This window comes from Oncorhynchus tshawytscha, linkage group LG07 (genome assembly GCF_018296145.1).
Source record: "Oncorhynchus tshawytscha isolate Ot180627B linkage group LG07, Otsh_v2.0, whole genome shotgun sequence".
NCBI lineage: Eukaryota > Metazoa > Chordata > Actinopteri > Salmoniformes > Salmonidae > Oncorhynchus > Oncorhynchus tshawytscha.
Window position 1 is genome coordinate 24,383,550 of NC_056435.1, and position 15,309 is coordinate 24,398,858.

Here is a 15,309-nt window from a genome sequence, read left to right on the forward strand (position 1 = left end):
TAACTAGCTAAATGTCCATGAATGGTTCATGTGTGTGTCGACCTGCCCCGAAATTAACATAATTTATTTGGGTATTTTAACATGCGTGTCATGATCACACCTGGTGAAAATCATCAACATCAATCAATGTGCATGATGGCATACAAGCACGTGTGGCCAGTGTAGTCACAAGTAAGAATGACAAAAGGTACCCATGTCGTACAACATGGGAGCATAGATCGCAGTGTGACGATGCAGTCTTTTACTTTTCGCTGAGCATACAGTACTGCGTATATATTCTTTGATCTCCAGCACTTGTGTAATGTGATCCCCTTGTAATGTGTACCTTGGTGGCTGCCTGCGTACAGGTTCCAGGAGAACAGAGCCGAGGGTATCATCTGAGTTACCTGGTCCATACTCATCACCAGACCCAGCTCCAGCTTCTCTGGCCTAGAACGGACACACAATGACACTGGTTACCTTCTTTCTGTAATAAAGCACTGTTGTGGAGAAAGACTCATTCTGATTGGCTGTGCCTGGCTCTCCAGGGATGGGTGGACCTATACCCTCCTAGGCCCTCCCATGGGAGCCATGCCCAGTCATGTGAAACCCATAGATTAAGGCTTAATTTATTTATTTCTCTTGGTTGATTTCCTTTGATTTTCCTATGATGTCAAGCAAAGAGGCACGGAGTTTGAAGGTAGGCCTTGAAATACATCCACAGGTACACCTCCAATTGACTCAAATTATGTCAATTAACTTATCAGAAGCTTCTAAAGCCATGACATTTTCTGGAATTTTCCAAGCTGTTTAAAGGCACAGTCAATTTAGTGTATGTAAACTTCTGAACCACTGGAATTGTGATACAGTGAAATAATCTGTCTGTAAACAATTGTTGGGAAAATTACTTATGTCATGCACACAGTAGATGTCCTAACTGACTTGCCAAAACTATAGTTTGTTAACAAGAAATTTGTGGAGTGGTTGAAAGAAGTTTTAATGGCTCCTACAAAATGTATGTAAACGTCTAACTTCAACTAATTTGGGATGCCTTTAAAGCGTACTTTAGGGGGATGCAATCTCATACTCTGCAAGCTAAGAACATTAACAACTTCATAGTTAAGAACACTAAACAATATTGTTGAAAATGAAACGTATCCAAGGATTGTTCCAAAAGGTTGTGTTTTTATGGAATGATATTGGTTCTTGTAGAATATGTTTTATTTTCAACAATATTGTTAATGTGTTAACTTTATCTTTTGAAAATAGACCGTAAAAAGTTGTCTTTAGTCAAGGTGCATCAGAATTCACCAATGAATTGGTCCACATGGAAAACGAAAGGCATAGAAACTGTAAATTACTTGGTAACAGGAAATAAATGTATTTCCATGAAAGTACTAAGTAATTTTGAACTGACCGATGTAGATAGTTTCAAATACATGCAACTTAAAAAAGTTACATATCACAACATTTTTATTTGAAATCTTTTGGACATCAGAGCAACCTTGAGGGAATCTTATTTGATTCAGAATATTTTTTTCATATGATAGAGAAGATATACAAAACCTTGCGGAGAGCATATCCAACTGACAAACTATTAGAGCAGGTATTCCCAAACTGGGGTACGTGCAATGCCGTCAGGGGTACGCCAAATAAAAATGTGATTCACAGTTAAAAAAAACAATAATTAACACATTTTTTCTTCACATTTTCAAACAGTCCATTTATATTTTCCAACGTGGCTTTACATTTGGGTGATGTTTTTCCCCCTCGCCTGAGTAGCCTCATTTCACTGCCAAAAATCGAATTAAACCATCAAGTGTTCAGCGAAATAACAACACAATGTCAAATACAGGTAGCCTAGTCAAATAAATTACATCCAATCACATTAACCGTTACTCTCTTGCGGGAATTCCACTAACAGTACATATGTAGCCAAACGTAGCTGCTGCTCATGTTGGTATCTGTACTGATGGCGCAAAAGCCATGACAGGGAGACATAGCGGAGTGGTAACGCGTGTGCAAGCAGTTGCTCCCGACGCCACTTGGGTACACTGCAGCATCTACCGAGAGGCTCTTGCTGCCAAGGGAATGCCTGACAGCTTGAAAGACGTTTTGGACACTACAGTGAAAATGGTTAACTTTGTTAAAGCAATATCCCTGAACTTTCGTGTATTTTCTGCACTATGCAATGATATGGGCAGCGACCATGTAATACTTTTACAGCATACATGTCACGTTCTGACCATTGTTCTTTTGTGTTTTCTTTGTTTTAGTGTTGGTCAGGACGTGAGCTGAGTGGGCATTCTATGTTGTATGTCTGGTTTGTCTATTTCTATGTTTAGCTTGATATGGTTCTCAATCAGAGGCAGGTGTTAGTCATTGTCTCTGATTGGGAACCATATTTAGGTAGCCTGTTTTGTGTTGGGTTTTGTGGGTGGTTGTCTTCTGTCTTTGTGTCTATGCACCAGATAGGACTGTTTCGGTTTTTTCACATTTATTGTTTTGTATTTTGTAGTGTTCACATTTATTGTCCTAATTAAATATGTTGAACACTAACCACGCTGCATTTTGGTCCTCTCCTTCAACGGAAGAAAACCGTTATAGAACCACCCACCAACCAAGGACCAAGCGGCGTGGTAACAGGCAGCAGCAGGAGAGGCAGCGATGTCAGGACTCCTGGAAATGGGAGGACGTTTTGAACGGCAAGGGTTGCTACACATGGGAGGAGATCCTGGCTGGAAGGGATCGCCTCCCATGGGAACAGGTGGAGGAAGCTAGGAGAGCGGAGGCAGCCGGAGAGAGGAGCCAGCGATATGAGGGAACACGGCTGGCAAGGAAGCCCGAGAGGCAGCCCCAAAAATGTATTGGGGGGTGGCACACAGGGAGTGTGGCGAAGCCAGGTAGGAGACCTGCGCCAACTTCCTGTGCTTACCGGAGAGCGAGAGAGACCGGGCAGGCACCGTGTTATGCTGTGGAGCGCACGGTGTCCCCAGTGCGGGTGCATAGCCCGGTGCGGTACATACCAGCTCCTTGTATCGGCCGGGCTAGAGTGGGCATCGAGCCAGGTGCCATGAAGCCGGCTCTACGCATCTGGTCTCCAGTGGGTCTCCTTGGGCCGGCATACATGGCACCAGCCTTACGCATGGTGTCCTCTTTTCGCCAGCACAGCCCAGTGCGGTATATTCCACCTCGCCGCACTGGCAGGGCGACCGGGAGCATTCAACCAGGTAAGGTTGGGCAGGCTCGGTGCTTAAGAGCTCCAGTGCACCTGCACGGTCCGGTCTATCCAGTACCACCTCCACGCACCAGCCCTCCGGTTGCAGCCCCACGCACCAGGCTGTCTCTCCGTCTCATCCCTATGGGTGCTCCCGCCTGTCCAGCGCCGCCAGAGTCTCCCGCCTGTCCAGCGCAGCCAGTCTCCCGCCTGTCCAGCGCAGCCAGAGTCTCCCGCCTGTCCAGCGCCGCCAGAGTCTCCCGCCTGTCCAGCGCCGCCAGAGTCTCCCGCCTGTCCAGCGCCGCCAGAGTCTCCCGCCTGTCCAGCGCCGCCAGAGTCTCCCGCCTGTCCAGCGCCGCCAGAGTCTCCCGCCTGTCCAGCGCCGCCAGAGTCTCCCGCCTGTCCAGCGCCGCCAGAGTCTCCCGCCTGTCCAGCGCCGCCAGAGTCTCCCGCCTGTCCAGCGCCGCCAGAGTCTCCCGCCTGTCCAGAGCCGCCAGAGTCTCCCGCCAGTCCAGAGCCGCCAGAGTCTCCCGCCTGTCCAGAGCCTCCCTCCTGTCCAGAGCCGCCAGGATCTGCCAGAGCCGCCAGGATCTGCCAGAGCCTGCCAGTCAGCCATGATCTGCCAGAGCCGCCAGTCAGCCAGGATCTGCCAGAGCCGCCAGTCAGCCAGGATCTGCCAGAGCCGCCAGTCAGCCAGGATCTGCCAGAGCCGCCAGTCAGCCAGGATCTGCCAGAGCCGCCAGTCAGCCAGGATCTGCCAGAGCCGCCAGTCAGCCAGGAGCTGCCAGAGCCATCAGTCAGCTAGAGCTGTCAACCAGCCTGAGCTACCTCTCAGTCCTGAGCTACCTCTCAGTCCGGAGCTGCCCCTCAGTCCGGAGCTGCCCCTCAGTCCGGAGCTGCCCCTCAGTCCGGAGCTGCCCCTCAGTCCGGAGCTGCCCCTCAGTCCGGAGCTGCCCCTCAGTCCGGAGGAGTTTGTTTAGTCCAGTGGGGCCCTTTAGTAGAGTTGCCAGTCCTAGGTTGGCGGTGAGGGTCGCCGTTCCTAGGAGGAGACTAAAGCGGACAAAGACTATGGTGGAATGGGGTCCACGTCCTGCGCCAGAGCCGCCACCGCGGACAGATGCCCACCCAGACCCTCCCCTATAGGTTCAGGTTTTGCGGCCGGAGTCCACACCTTGGGGGGGGTACTGTCACGTTCTGACCATAGTTCTTTTGTGTTTTCTTTGTTTTAGTGTTGGTCAGGACGTGAGCTGAGTGGGCATTCTATGTTGTGTGTCTAGTTTGTCTGTTTCTGTGTTTGGCCTGCTATGGTTCTCAATCAGAGGCAGGTGTTAGTCATTGTCTCTGATTGGGAACCATATTTAGGTAGCCTGGTTTGTGTTGGGTTTTGTGGGTGATTGTTTTCTGTCTTTGTGTCTATGCACCAGATAGGACTGTTTCGTTTTTTTCACATTTGTTGTTTTGTATTTTGTAGTGTTCAGGTTTATTGCCCTTATTAAACATGTTGAACACTAACCACACTGCATTTTGGTCCTCCTCTTGTAACGGTTTTCTTTAGGTGAAGGAAAGGCGGACCAAAGCGCAGCGTGGTGGTTATTCATGTTTTTTAATAAAGACACTAGACATGAATAAACTAACAAAAACAATAAACGTGGAAAACCAAAAACAGCCCTATCTGGTGCAAAACACAGAGACAGGAACAATCACCCACAAACACACAGTGAAACCCAGGCTACCTAAATATGGTTCCCAATCAGAGACAATGACTAACACCTGCCTTTGATTGAGAACCATATCAGGCCAGACATAGAAATAGACAAACAAGACATCCAACATAGAATGCCCACTCAGATCACACCCTGACCAACCAAAACATAGAAACATACAAAGCAAAACTATGGTCAGGGTGTGACACCTCTCCTTCAACGGAAGAAAACTGTTACAATACAGAAGTGCGTTGGTTATCAAGGGGCAAAGTATTGACACTTTTTTTATTTTATTTTTTAAATTGAGAGACCAGCTTAAAGTTTTGACTGACCATAATTTTTACTTGTCTGACTGCTTGCATGATGATGAGTTTCTCACACGACTGGCCTATCTGGGTGATGTTTTTTCTGGCCTGAATGATCTGAATCTAGGATTACAGGTACTCTCCACAACTATATTCAATGTGAGGGACAAAATTGAGGTTGATTAAGAAGTTGGAGCCCTTCTCTGTCTGCATTAACAAGGACAACACACAGGTCTTTCCATCATTGCATGGTTTTTGTGTGCAAATGAACTCAAGCTTACGGACAATATCAAATGTGATATAGCGATGCACCTGAGTGAGTTGGTTGCGCAACTATGCAGGTACTTTCCCGAAACGGGTGACACAAGCATGCCCTGCCTCCAGTCCACTTACCGATATCTGAACAAGAGAGCCTCATCGAAATTGAAACAAGCGGTTCTGTGAAAATGTAATTTAAATCAGAAGCCACTGCCAGATTTCTGGATAGGGCTGCGCTCAGAGTATTCTGCCTTGGCCAATGAAGCTGTTAAGACACTGTTGCCCTTGGCAACCACGTACCTATGTGCGAGAGGATTCTCGGCCCTCACTAGCATGAAAACTAAATACAGGCACAGACTGTGTGGAAAATAATTTAAGACTGAGCCTCTCTCTAAGCCTCTTGTCCCAATTGGTGTTTTTAAATCACTGATGAAGGATTTTGACTGATTCCCTGACCTGTTAATGTTTTTAATTTGCTGTTTTATGATTTTGTTATACTCTTGTGAATTTATGGTTTTTACTGTAGTTTACTTGTAGTTTTTCATGTCTGTCTGTAATTGTGTAATGACTTGGTGCTGCCTATCTTGGCCAGGATGCTCATGAAAAAGAGATTTAAAATCTCAAATGAGTCCTTCCTGGTTAAATAAAGGTTAAATAAAAAAATAGAACCCAACATTGCAGCGTTATGTACATCCTTGCACACCCTTCTCATTAATCTGTGGTGAGTTATTCCCAATTTTCGTTGAACAAATATGGTTTTATACGTAAGATGTTTAAATAAAGAGCAAATTTTTGTATTATTATTTGTGCCCTGGTCCTATAAGAGCTCTTTGTCACTTCCCACGAGCCAGGTTGTGACAAAAACTCACACTCTTTTAAAAAAGGTATCGTAAAGTGTGTGTGTGGCAGGCTTACAATGATGGCAAAAAAACTAAATTAGAGTGCTAGAGGGGGTACACAGCTTGAATGTTTGAAGGGGTACGGGACTATAAAAAGCTTGGGAACCACTGTCTTAGAAAAATATAAACTATTGGGAACTAAGACATAAAAATGACTTGTTGGTACAAGATGGAGAGAAAGTTGGAACATAACTAATTAAATTAGTTAAAGAAAATGTATGCTTAATCCAGTATAAACAAAGGTATCGAATTTAGAGACAAAATTGACTAAATTCTACAGCACAACGGCAGAGTCATGTCTTAAGTGTAAAACTAATAATGATTCAATGGTCCATGCTTTCTGGGAATGCTATAAAGTCCAAAAGTTGTATGTGTAGGGCTGACCCCATTTAGTCGACTGATCTATTGTTTGGTCGATAGGCTGTTGGTCGACCGATGATTCCTTTAGTCGAGCAGTCACAATATTTAGGTGCATCCTTCTGATTTTCCGGGGGTCTAAGTAGACTAATCCAATCCCACTTGAGAAGATTCATGAGACCATAGGCTTCCTGGTAAAATCAACACGAGGAGGTACTTCAGGGGTACTCGGGGGAGAGCAAAATTCAGTTGGTGCCACAGTAACTAAAAAAGGTTGGGAACCACTGGACTAATCTTTTGCAGAAGCCATGGGGATGGCACAGTCCATCACTCTGACATGTGATACTGAAATGATATATGCTTGTGTTATGCAAAAATAATGGTGCAACACTAAAAGAAAAATCTAATATTATAACAAATGTGCTTTCTCCCACGTTCGATACGTTCACTGTCCGCAGTTCTCAAACAATCTTCAGTGGGCTGTAGAAATGGCGCCTTTCCCTATGTCGCTATGTGCATAATAGCTCAATTAACCAGCATATTGGGATGGAGAACAATGCGGCGGTGGTAGCAGCAGAGACGAGGAAACAGCCCTTGCCTTTGCCTAGTTGTCTAAGAAAATTGAGGAGAGGAAACCAACTTAACTATGTCTATAATCAATAGCCTAACTGCTAAAATGTGCCTGGCTTTATAAATCATCCATTTATATATCTACAGAAATAAGACAGCCCTTGCTTCTGTTGCCTGTTTGAGTGTTTGTTTAATAGCCTACTGATTCCGTGAGCACCAAGCCTCATGCAACAGCAACATGTCAGATAAAGCAATTTCACAGGTTCGGCTACCTTTATTATTTGCTATGGTCTAATAAAGGCTTTATAACAACAACAAAAATAGTTAGATCAGTGGTATTGCTCATTTATTTTTTGCTGTTTACACTGTTCCAAACAGGCAGAACAATTATATTGTAATCTAACAGCACCGGTTTGCCACACATAATATGCACGCAGAGCTTGCTCCTTTACCCTCCTTTTTCTTGATCTCCTTCTTATTACAACTATTATGACCATCATTATAGTAATAACTCATGTCTATCATTAGTAGGCTTTGTATAGTTTCCTTGTATAAGCACCATCGAGAGCTGTAGGCCTAAGAGTGCGTCCTGTTCAGTCTTAATACCGGAACGAACTTAGGCCTATATTTCAATATACAGGATACTGTATCAATCAATCATTAATTAGTTCATGCAATTACACAGCACACGAGACATTCATGCTTTGAAATGCAATCAAGCATTTTAGTTTTATGGTGCACGTCGTCTCACTCTACTCCCTACTCCAGCGAAAGGCTATTCCCTCAACCCTCTTTACGTGAAACATGTAAGCATCGCATGCATGTGACTAATAGGACCAATCCCTCATCAATCTAAACACTATACCCCATAATGACATAGCAAAAACAGGTTTTTACATAAGTATTCAGACCCTTTACTCAGTACTTTGTTGAAGCACTTTTGGCAGCGATTACAGCCTCAAGTTTTCTTGCATTATGACACTACAAGCTTGGCACACCTGTATTTGGGGAGTTTCCCCTATTCTTCTCTACAGATCCTCTCAAGCTCAGTCAGGTTGGATGAGGAGTGTCGATGCACAGCTATTTTCAGGTCTCTCCAGAGATGCTCGATCGGGTCCAAGTCCGGGCTCTAGCTGGGCCACTCAAGGACATTCAGAGACTTGTGCTGAAGCCACTCCTTCGTTGCCTTGGCTATGTGCTTAGGGTCATTGTCCTGTTAGAAGGTGAACCTTTGCCCCAGTCTGAGGTCCTGAGCGCTCTGGAGCAAGTTTTCATCAAGGACCTCTGTACTTTGCTCTGTTTATCTTTCCCTCGATCCTGACTAGTCTCCCAGTCCCTGCCACTGAAAAACAACCCCACAGCATGATGCTGCCACCACCATGCTTCACCGTAGGGATGGTGCCCGGCTTCCTCCAGACGTGACGCTTGGCATTCAGGCCAAAGAGTTAATTATTGGTTTCATCAGACCAGAGAATCGTGTTTCTCATTGTCTGACAGTCTTTTAGGTGCCTTTTGGCAAACTCCAAGCAGGCTGTCATGTGCCTTTTACTGAGGAGTGGCTTCTGTCTGGCCACTCCACTTTCAAGACCTGGTTGGTGGAGTACTGCAGAGATGGTTGTCCATCTGGAAGGTTCTACCATCTACACAGAGGAACTCTGGAGCTCTGTCATAGTGACCATCTGGTTCTTGGTCACCTCTCTGACCAAGGCCATTCTCCCCCAACTGCTCAGTTTGGCCAGGCAGCCAGCCAGCTCTAGGAAGAGTCTTGGTGGTTCCAAACTTCTTCTATTTAAGAATGGTGGAGGCCACTGTGTTCTTGGGACCTTCGATGCTGCAGAAATGTTTTGGTGTCCCTTCTCCAGATCTGTGCCTCGACACAATCCTGTCTCGGAGCTCTATGGATAATTCCTTTGACCTCTTGGCTTGTTTTTTTCTCTGACATGCACTGTCAACTGTGGGACCTTATATAGACAGGTGTGTGCCTTTCCAAATCATGTCCAATCAATTGAATGTACCATACGTGGATGCCAATCAAGTTGTAGAAACATCAAGGATGAGAAATGGAAACAGGATGCCCCTGAGCTCAATTTTGAGTCTCATAGCAAAGGGTTTGAATACTTATGTTTTTTTAATGTTTAATACATTTGCTAACATTTCTTAAACCTGTTTTCGCTTTGTCATTATGGGGTGTTGTGTATAGATTGAGGAAAAGTAATAATTTAATACATTTTAGAATAAGGTTGTAACATAACAAAATTTGGAAAAAGGGAAGGGGTCTGAATACTTTCCAAATGCAATATGCAATGTAAACATATTTTTAATCCGTCTGTCTGCATATTTCAAGGCATGGCATATGGGGGTGTAGTGAGATACCCAATGGGCTGGACGATTCTCTTCTCATCACTGATCTTTAAAAAGGTTATTTTAAAACTTGGAAATCAATTAATCTGCCATCATTAAATCAATGGAAAAATCAAATGATTTCTTATTGAAATAGCAAGGGCAACAAAGAAAAACAAATTGGTACAATTTAAGGCCATGTGGCAAACAATAACATAAGCAATAGGGATGGAAATGTGAGCATGAGGGTCTGGGCAGAGGCGATGTAGTTGTTGTTTGTGTGCGTCTGTAAATTGTTGTTCGTATGTTTTTGGTGTCGGGGATTATTGTTTTTTTTTTAAACAATAAAAATAATAGTGACTTCATTATCAAGTCGACATTGATATGTAAAAAGGTCACAAGGACTCACAGTTTGAAAGGCAGGAAGGGGGGAGAGAAGGAGCAGAAGGAGACCTGGGACACTGCTCTACCCTCATTCACAAGCTCTCCACTCCACACTGTGTATTTACTCCTGCCTGTAGACACAGACAAGGGCATGACAGTCAAAAACATCCATCAGTAGATAACATGAACACAATGAGAGTACTTATCTGGTACGTTGCTCTGAATGACAGCATCTGCTCAATGATTAAAATGTAAATTACACATGGTAATAATATCATAATCCTACTTCCACATAACAAATTATGACATTACCTTTATTTCCTACAGATGTTTGGCTGTTTGACCTGTTAAGAGAACATAAACAAAATCATTTTGTAGATTGGTTGACATTTCTACATCAACGCTCATACATAATTGACATAGACCTGTACCTTAGGGGAGCCATGGGCTTGGCTTGTAACGGAGCATCTTTGCCTTTGAACTGGAAAGAGACCACTGCATAGGGGCACACATGCCTCGGCTGAGCCTTCAGCTCATCAAAGTCATACTCATAGAAGTATTGCTGTGTGGGCGGGGGGTAGGCCAGAATGAGACGTACAGTAAATACAAGAAACCTCTACGCCACACGTGCATTTTAGTTTGATTTTCCCTCTTAATATTTACAAATATTGCCGGTATAATAATCGATTATAATCCAAATGAGAGACCTATCCTCTACATGCAATGTAGTTAGTACCAGTACCTGAGTGAGGTCATAGGCTCTATAGGAGGTGAGAGATGTGACTATGCTGGCATTCTTCGATAAATGGCTGTCAAACTTGAGTGTGGGATCCAAAAGGTTCTTAGACATGTTATCATAGATGCTCTTTACTTTACCCTGTTGGAGAGAGAGATTTGCTTGTTTACTTTCATTCATATTCTGACCACTTCTTTACAAAAAACAACAAGGTTTTCTTACCTTGATAACCTTGAATATGATGATCTCACCCATGACTCCAGGGTTAAAAGGATTGATCTGCAGTAAGTCTGAGTATTTAGACAAATAAACACCTGGAAGATACAACGGAAACATTTCAGTCTTATTCCTCCTCATAACCATTTTTTACTTGGGCTGGGAATTGCCAGGGACCTTTCAATACGATATCACAACACTTAGGTATAATCCTCACTTCAGCTTCAATCTCCCTATATACACATACAAACAATAACTACACCAAAGATAAACTAGCATCTGCCAACACTTCAACACTCAGGTTTAAATAGCCCACTATGGCTCGGATGATGACCTTACCCTTAGCTGGATTTCCCAGAGCGGTGATCCAGCTGTGCCCCACAAGAAGTCCATTCTCACAGATCCATGGTAGCTATAACCAGGCGTGTAACAGTATTATTACACGTAATATGTACATTCAATACACATATAAACGTGGCGATACTATAGGTCCTTCACCTTGATGGAGTCAGCAGTCAGGAAACAGTGGGTCTCCTCCAGCTCCTTCTCTGTCCTCCCATCCAGCTTCAGCTCCCTCCTTTTCTCTACAAACTGTCAATCAAACAACGATCAAAAAGATGAACCATCAGCGCTGCTGCGGATGAGTGGCATTTTTGTGTCACGAAAATGTCACCTTAAAGCATTGCTTACATTCTTCTCCAGCAGTTCGCTGTGGACGATTCTTAGCTTTGTGTACGCGAACGTCCTGTTGGAGCTGGCTTCTATGTAGCTGGAAGACAGAATAGTCAAGATGTCCTCAAACTCCCTGGACTCAGAGGACACATGCTGGAACAACGCTACAGGGACAGAGACGAGAGACAGTCAGGTCGGGCAGTTCAGTTCTTTCCCAAATCCCAATCTAAACATGTTTGTCTTCGGAGACAAAATAATGCACAGTCTATTCTATGCTCAGTCAGAATATTGACCCACACACAAAAACAAACTTGGTAAGCCATCAACGCAACACAAAGAACACCCCCTCCGTGTTAGTAAGTCAGTGTTTTTTCAACCATTTCTCTCTCTCCCAGAAATGCAACTACAGATGCTAGGCTTATAAAAAGCTACATTGGCCAAAATAACAGGAAAATATGACTGGGTGCCATTTCTGACGAGACATTGTGAAGTCTACTTTTACAGAAGTGAGAAAAACCACACTCTCAAAGGTGACTCAAATAACAGGAAGCCTGTCTCAATGTGGTAACATCTTCCACTGTGCACCACAATGTATGATGTGCTGGGATGCAGGCCTTACACAAATTAAACCACATTGTGAAATGTAGTATCATCTGTGTTGGTTGACATGAATAACACTTCCTCTACAATATTCATAGATCCATCAAGAACATTTTTGGCAGTGCACTCTTTTATGACATTGGGGCTCAAGACATGTACACATCTGCATAAATTGTGTCCTGTAGAACAGAGTTTGTGGGGAAGGATATGCAACAGCAATCATGGAGAGTGGTAGCTCCCTGATTTGTCTATCGTTCTGGTGGTTGGCGATGGAAAAATAATAATAATAATAATAATAATAAAAAATACCACAATATATAATATACTACATATGAAAAAGGAAGGAGGAAGTTAATCCAGAGATTCTTACCTTTGTCTCGATTCGGCAGTCTCGTCCAAATCATTATGGCATTTATAGTTCTTTATGATATACCTTCGCTTTACAATAGCATTTCATATTATTATGATTTTTTTTAAATATATACTTTTTTTTGGGGGGTAAATACAGCCAAATATATTGATTAAAATCACCTTGTCCTAGAGAGATTAACACTGTTATCAACCTGCAGAAACAGTGTGCAAGATGTAGACTAGCCGACAGTAGTGTGCTGTCTACCAGCATATCACATTTTACACAATACATCTGTCTATCTACTTACACTTCTAAAGTTTATTGTACACAATGCTCACCACCACTCTACATTCCAATGGCTATCTAGCTACCTACCTGGCCAAGTAAACCATGTTTCCCTTCCAGGTGCAATAAAAGCAGGTGACCTAACTAAGCAAACGAAGAACATGCTAAATAGTCTACCTGAACGGTGACCCGGGTCAAATGTAATGATCTGACAGCTGAAACACTGTTTACAAGTAAGTAATATATATATAGCTATTGGAATGTAAAATATAATAGCCATTGGAATGTAAAATATTTATTTTATTTAACTAGGCAATTCAGTTAAACTAATTTTCTATTTACAATAACGGCCTACCGGGGAACAGTGGGTTAACTGCCTTGCTCAGTGGCAGAACGACAGATTTTGACCCCGTCAACGCTCTAACCACTAGGCTACCTGCCGCTCCAAAGTAACGTTAGCTTCCAGACAACATTGGTATCTTTCGCAGTAACAGTAGCACCAAAAACATCAGCTGGCTAACTAGCATATATTAACGTTTAAATTGTGTGCCACCCTATGGGACTCCCAGCCACGGCCGGTTGTGATACAGCCTGGAATCGAACCAGGGTATGTTGTGACGCCTCTAGCACTGAGATGCATTGCCCTGGACCGCTGCGCCACTCGGGAGCCAACTGTTACAGCTCATTTTAAAAAGTATTTAGCCATTGAGAAAGTACCTCTCTTTTCTTTGTTCTTTCTCGGTATCTGAAAGTGTAAGTGCCCCCCCGCTTTTGGAATATATTGCGTCGAAGTTTCACTTCTCGGTCTTGTCTCCGTACCACCAGCTTGCTCGGAAGAATGCTCGCCATCTTCAGTTGGTGTAGTCTCGGAGGGTAACGTTGTGTAATATTTCACTGAGCTGCATTTCGATGCAGGGATGTTGTCACCACTGTGGCTCTCCATCTGAGATAAACAATTGGTCAACAAACGTAACCAAAACGTAGCTATATTTATTTGTAAATCGGCGGAGTGTTGGTTTCCTGTACACTCTGAGCGCAGACACTCAAAAAAAATATCGGCCGTTCTTTTTCACTGACTTACGGATTCTCAATCGAGGGCTGCGTTTCAAACTCTTAAAATAGTTACTCTCTCCCCTCAAATTAAGTGGACACTTCTGACGTGTTGACACTTGCAGGACGAGGGAAGAATTAATTCATTTTAAACGGTCCGCTAATGCCCGGAAAGTTGTCACTCGTTCATCCCGCAGTTGTGTTTTGAGTCATCATGAAACTGTTGTGTGCCTTATATGGCTACAGTCAATAATGATTGCATTTCATATCTTTGAGCCGTCATGATCATTAGTAGCACCATTTCAACTTATTTACATTCGTTTTTATATACACTTCTATGTTGACTTCGCCATATTAATGTTGGTTTTAAGTTGACGGACGTTTCTTAGTACAATTGTCACGAATTGAAATATGGGGCGTTTCAGAACCGGAGTGAACATAATTGTACACTCGCAAACTGTTTCAAAGCGAGGGCTAAGGGGCGTACGTTGTCAATTTCCCTTGCTTGGCTAATTATTTGGACCAACGACAAAGTTACCCGCGGGGATTCCCCTAATGGCACAAAGGGAGGGTAAAGTGGAGGACGGTGTGTCTTTTATAGAGTTTGAAACGCAGCCGATGTTTTATCCGTAGGGTTTTGGCGCCGTCTGCTGCTATTTGAAAGGTCTGATGGCTCAGTTTATATTTACGTTTTAGTCATTTAGCAGAAGCTCTTAACCAGAGCAACTTAAATGTGTCCGCATGCTTCCCAGCCGAAACGGTTCGGTAGAGTTCGTGCATATATTATGACGGCATTTGTGATGTTTTGGACTTCGGTGAGGGTTTTTTTCCGGCTGTTCGGGCACACAGCTTGGGAACCGAACGCGTGTGGTCACATACTCCGTTAAAATACCTTCTCACTTGAAATACGTGAAAAAAGCGCCAATAGTACTGTTTGTCCATTTTAAGATGCATTTTAAGATGCCGGGGGGTTGTACTGTCACGACTTCCACCGAAATTGGTCCCTCTCCTTGTTCGTTCGGCGGTCGACGTCACCGGCCTTCTATCCATCGCCAATCCACTTTTCATTTTCCATTTGTTTTGTCTTTGTCTTACACACCTGGTTTCAATCTCCCAATTACTTGTTCATTATTTAACCCTCTGTTCCCCCATGTTTGTTTGTGAGTAATTGTTTATTGTATTGCTGTCCGTATTTGTGTTTATACTACATGTATTGTGATATTATTGAGTAAAATTGCTTTCATTACTCATATCTGCTGTCCTGCGCCTGACTCATCTCACTAGCTACACACAGACGCTTTACATTGTGTTATTTCACTGAGCACGAGATGGTTACAATTTATTTTGAAAATGTGAATCACATTTTTATTTGGCGTACCCCCGACG

General features: G+C 43.6%; 1 protein-coding gene across 2 annotated transcripts in view; it reads right to left on the minus strand.

Moving 5' to 3' along the window:
* The window catches only part of LOC112254170 (protein TASOR), a 22,543-nt gene extending 8,131 nt beyond the window's left edge, over positions 1-14,412 (minus strand). For both annotated transcript variants that reach the window (XM_024426461.2, XM_024426460.2), the window contains exons 1-10: positions 13,591-14,412; positions 11,655-11,800; positions 11,463-11,555; positions 11,304-11,376; positions 10,971-11,062; positions 10,755-10,889; positions 10,444-10,574; positions 10,325-10,356; positions 10,038-10,143; positions 326-429 (exon numbers count right to left, since the gene is read on the minus strand). In XM_024426461.2, coding sequence (XP_024282229.1) covers positions 326-429; positions 10,038-10,143; positions 10,325-10,356; positions 10,444-10,574; positions 10,755-10,889; positions 10,971-11,062; positions 11,304-11,376; positions 11,463-11,555; positions 11,655-11,800; positions 13,591-13,816 — 1,138 coding nt within the window. In that variant the 5' untranslated portion in view covers positions 13,817-14,412. The remainder of the gene's footprint in view (positions 1-325; positions 430-10,037; positions 10,144-10,324; positions 10,357-10,443; positions 10,575-10,754; positions 10,890-10,970; positions 11,063-11,303; positions 11,377-11,462; positions 11,556-11,654; positions 11,801-13,590) is intronic.
* Positions 14,413-15,309: the final 897 nt, after the last annotated feature.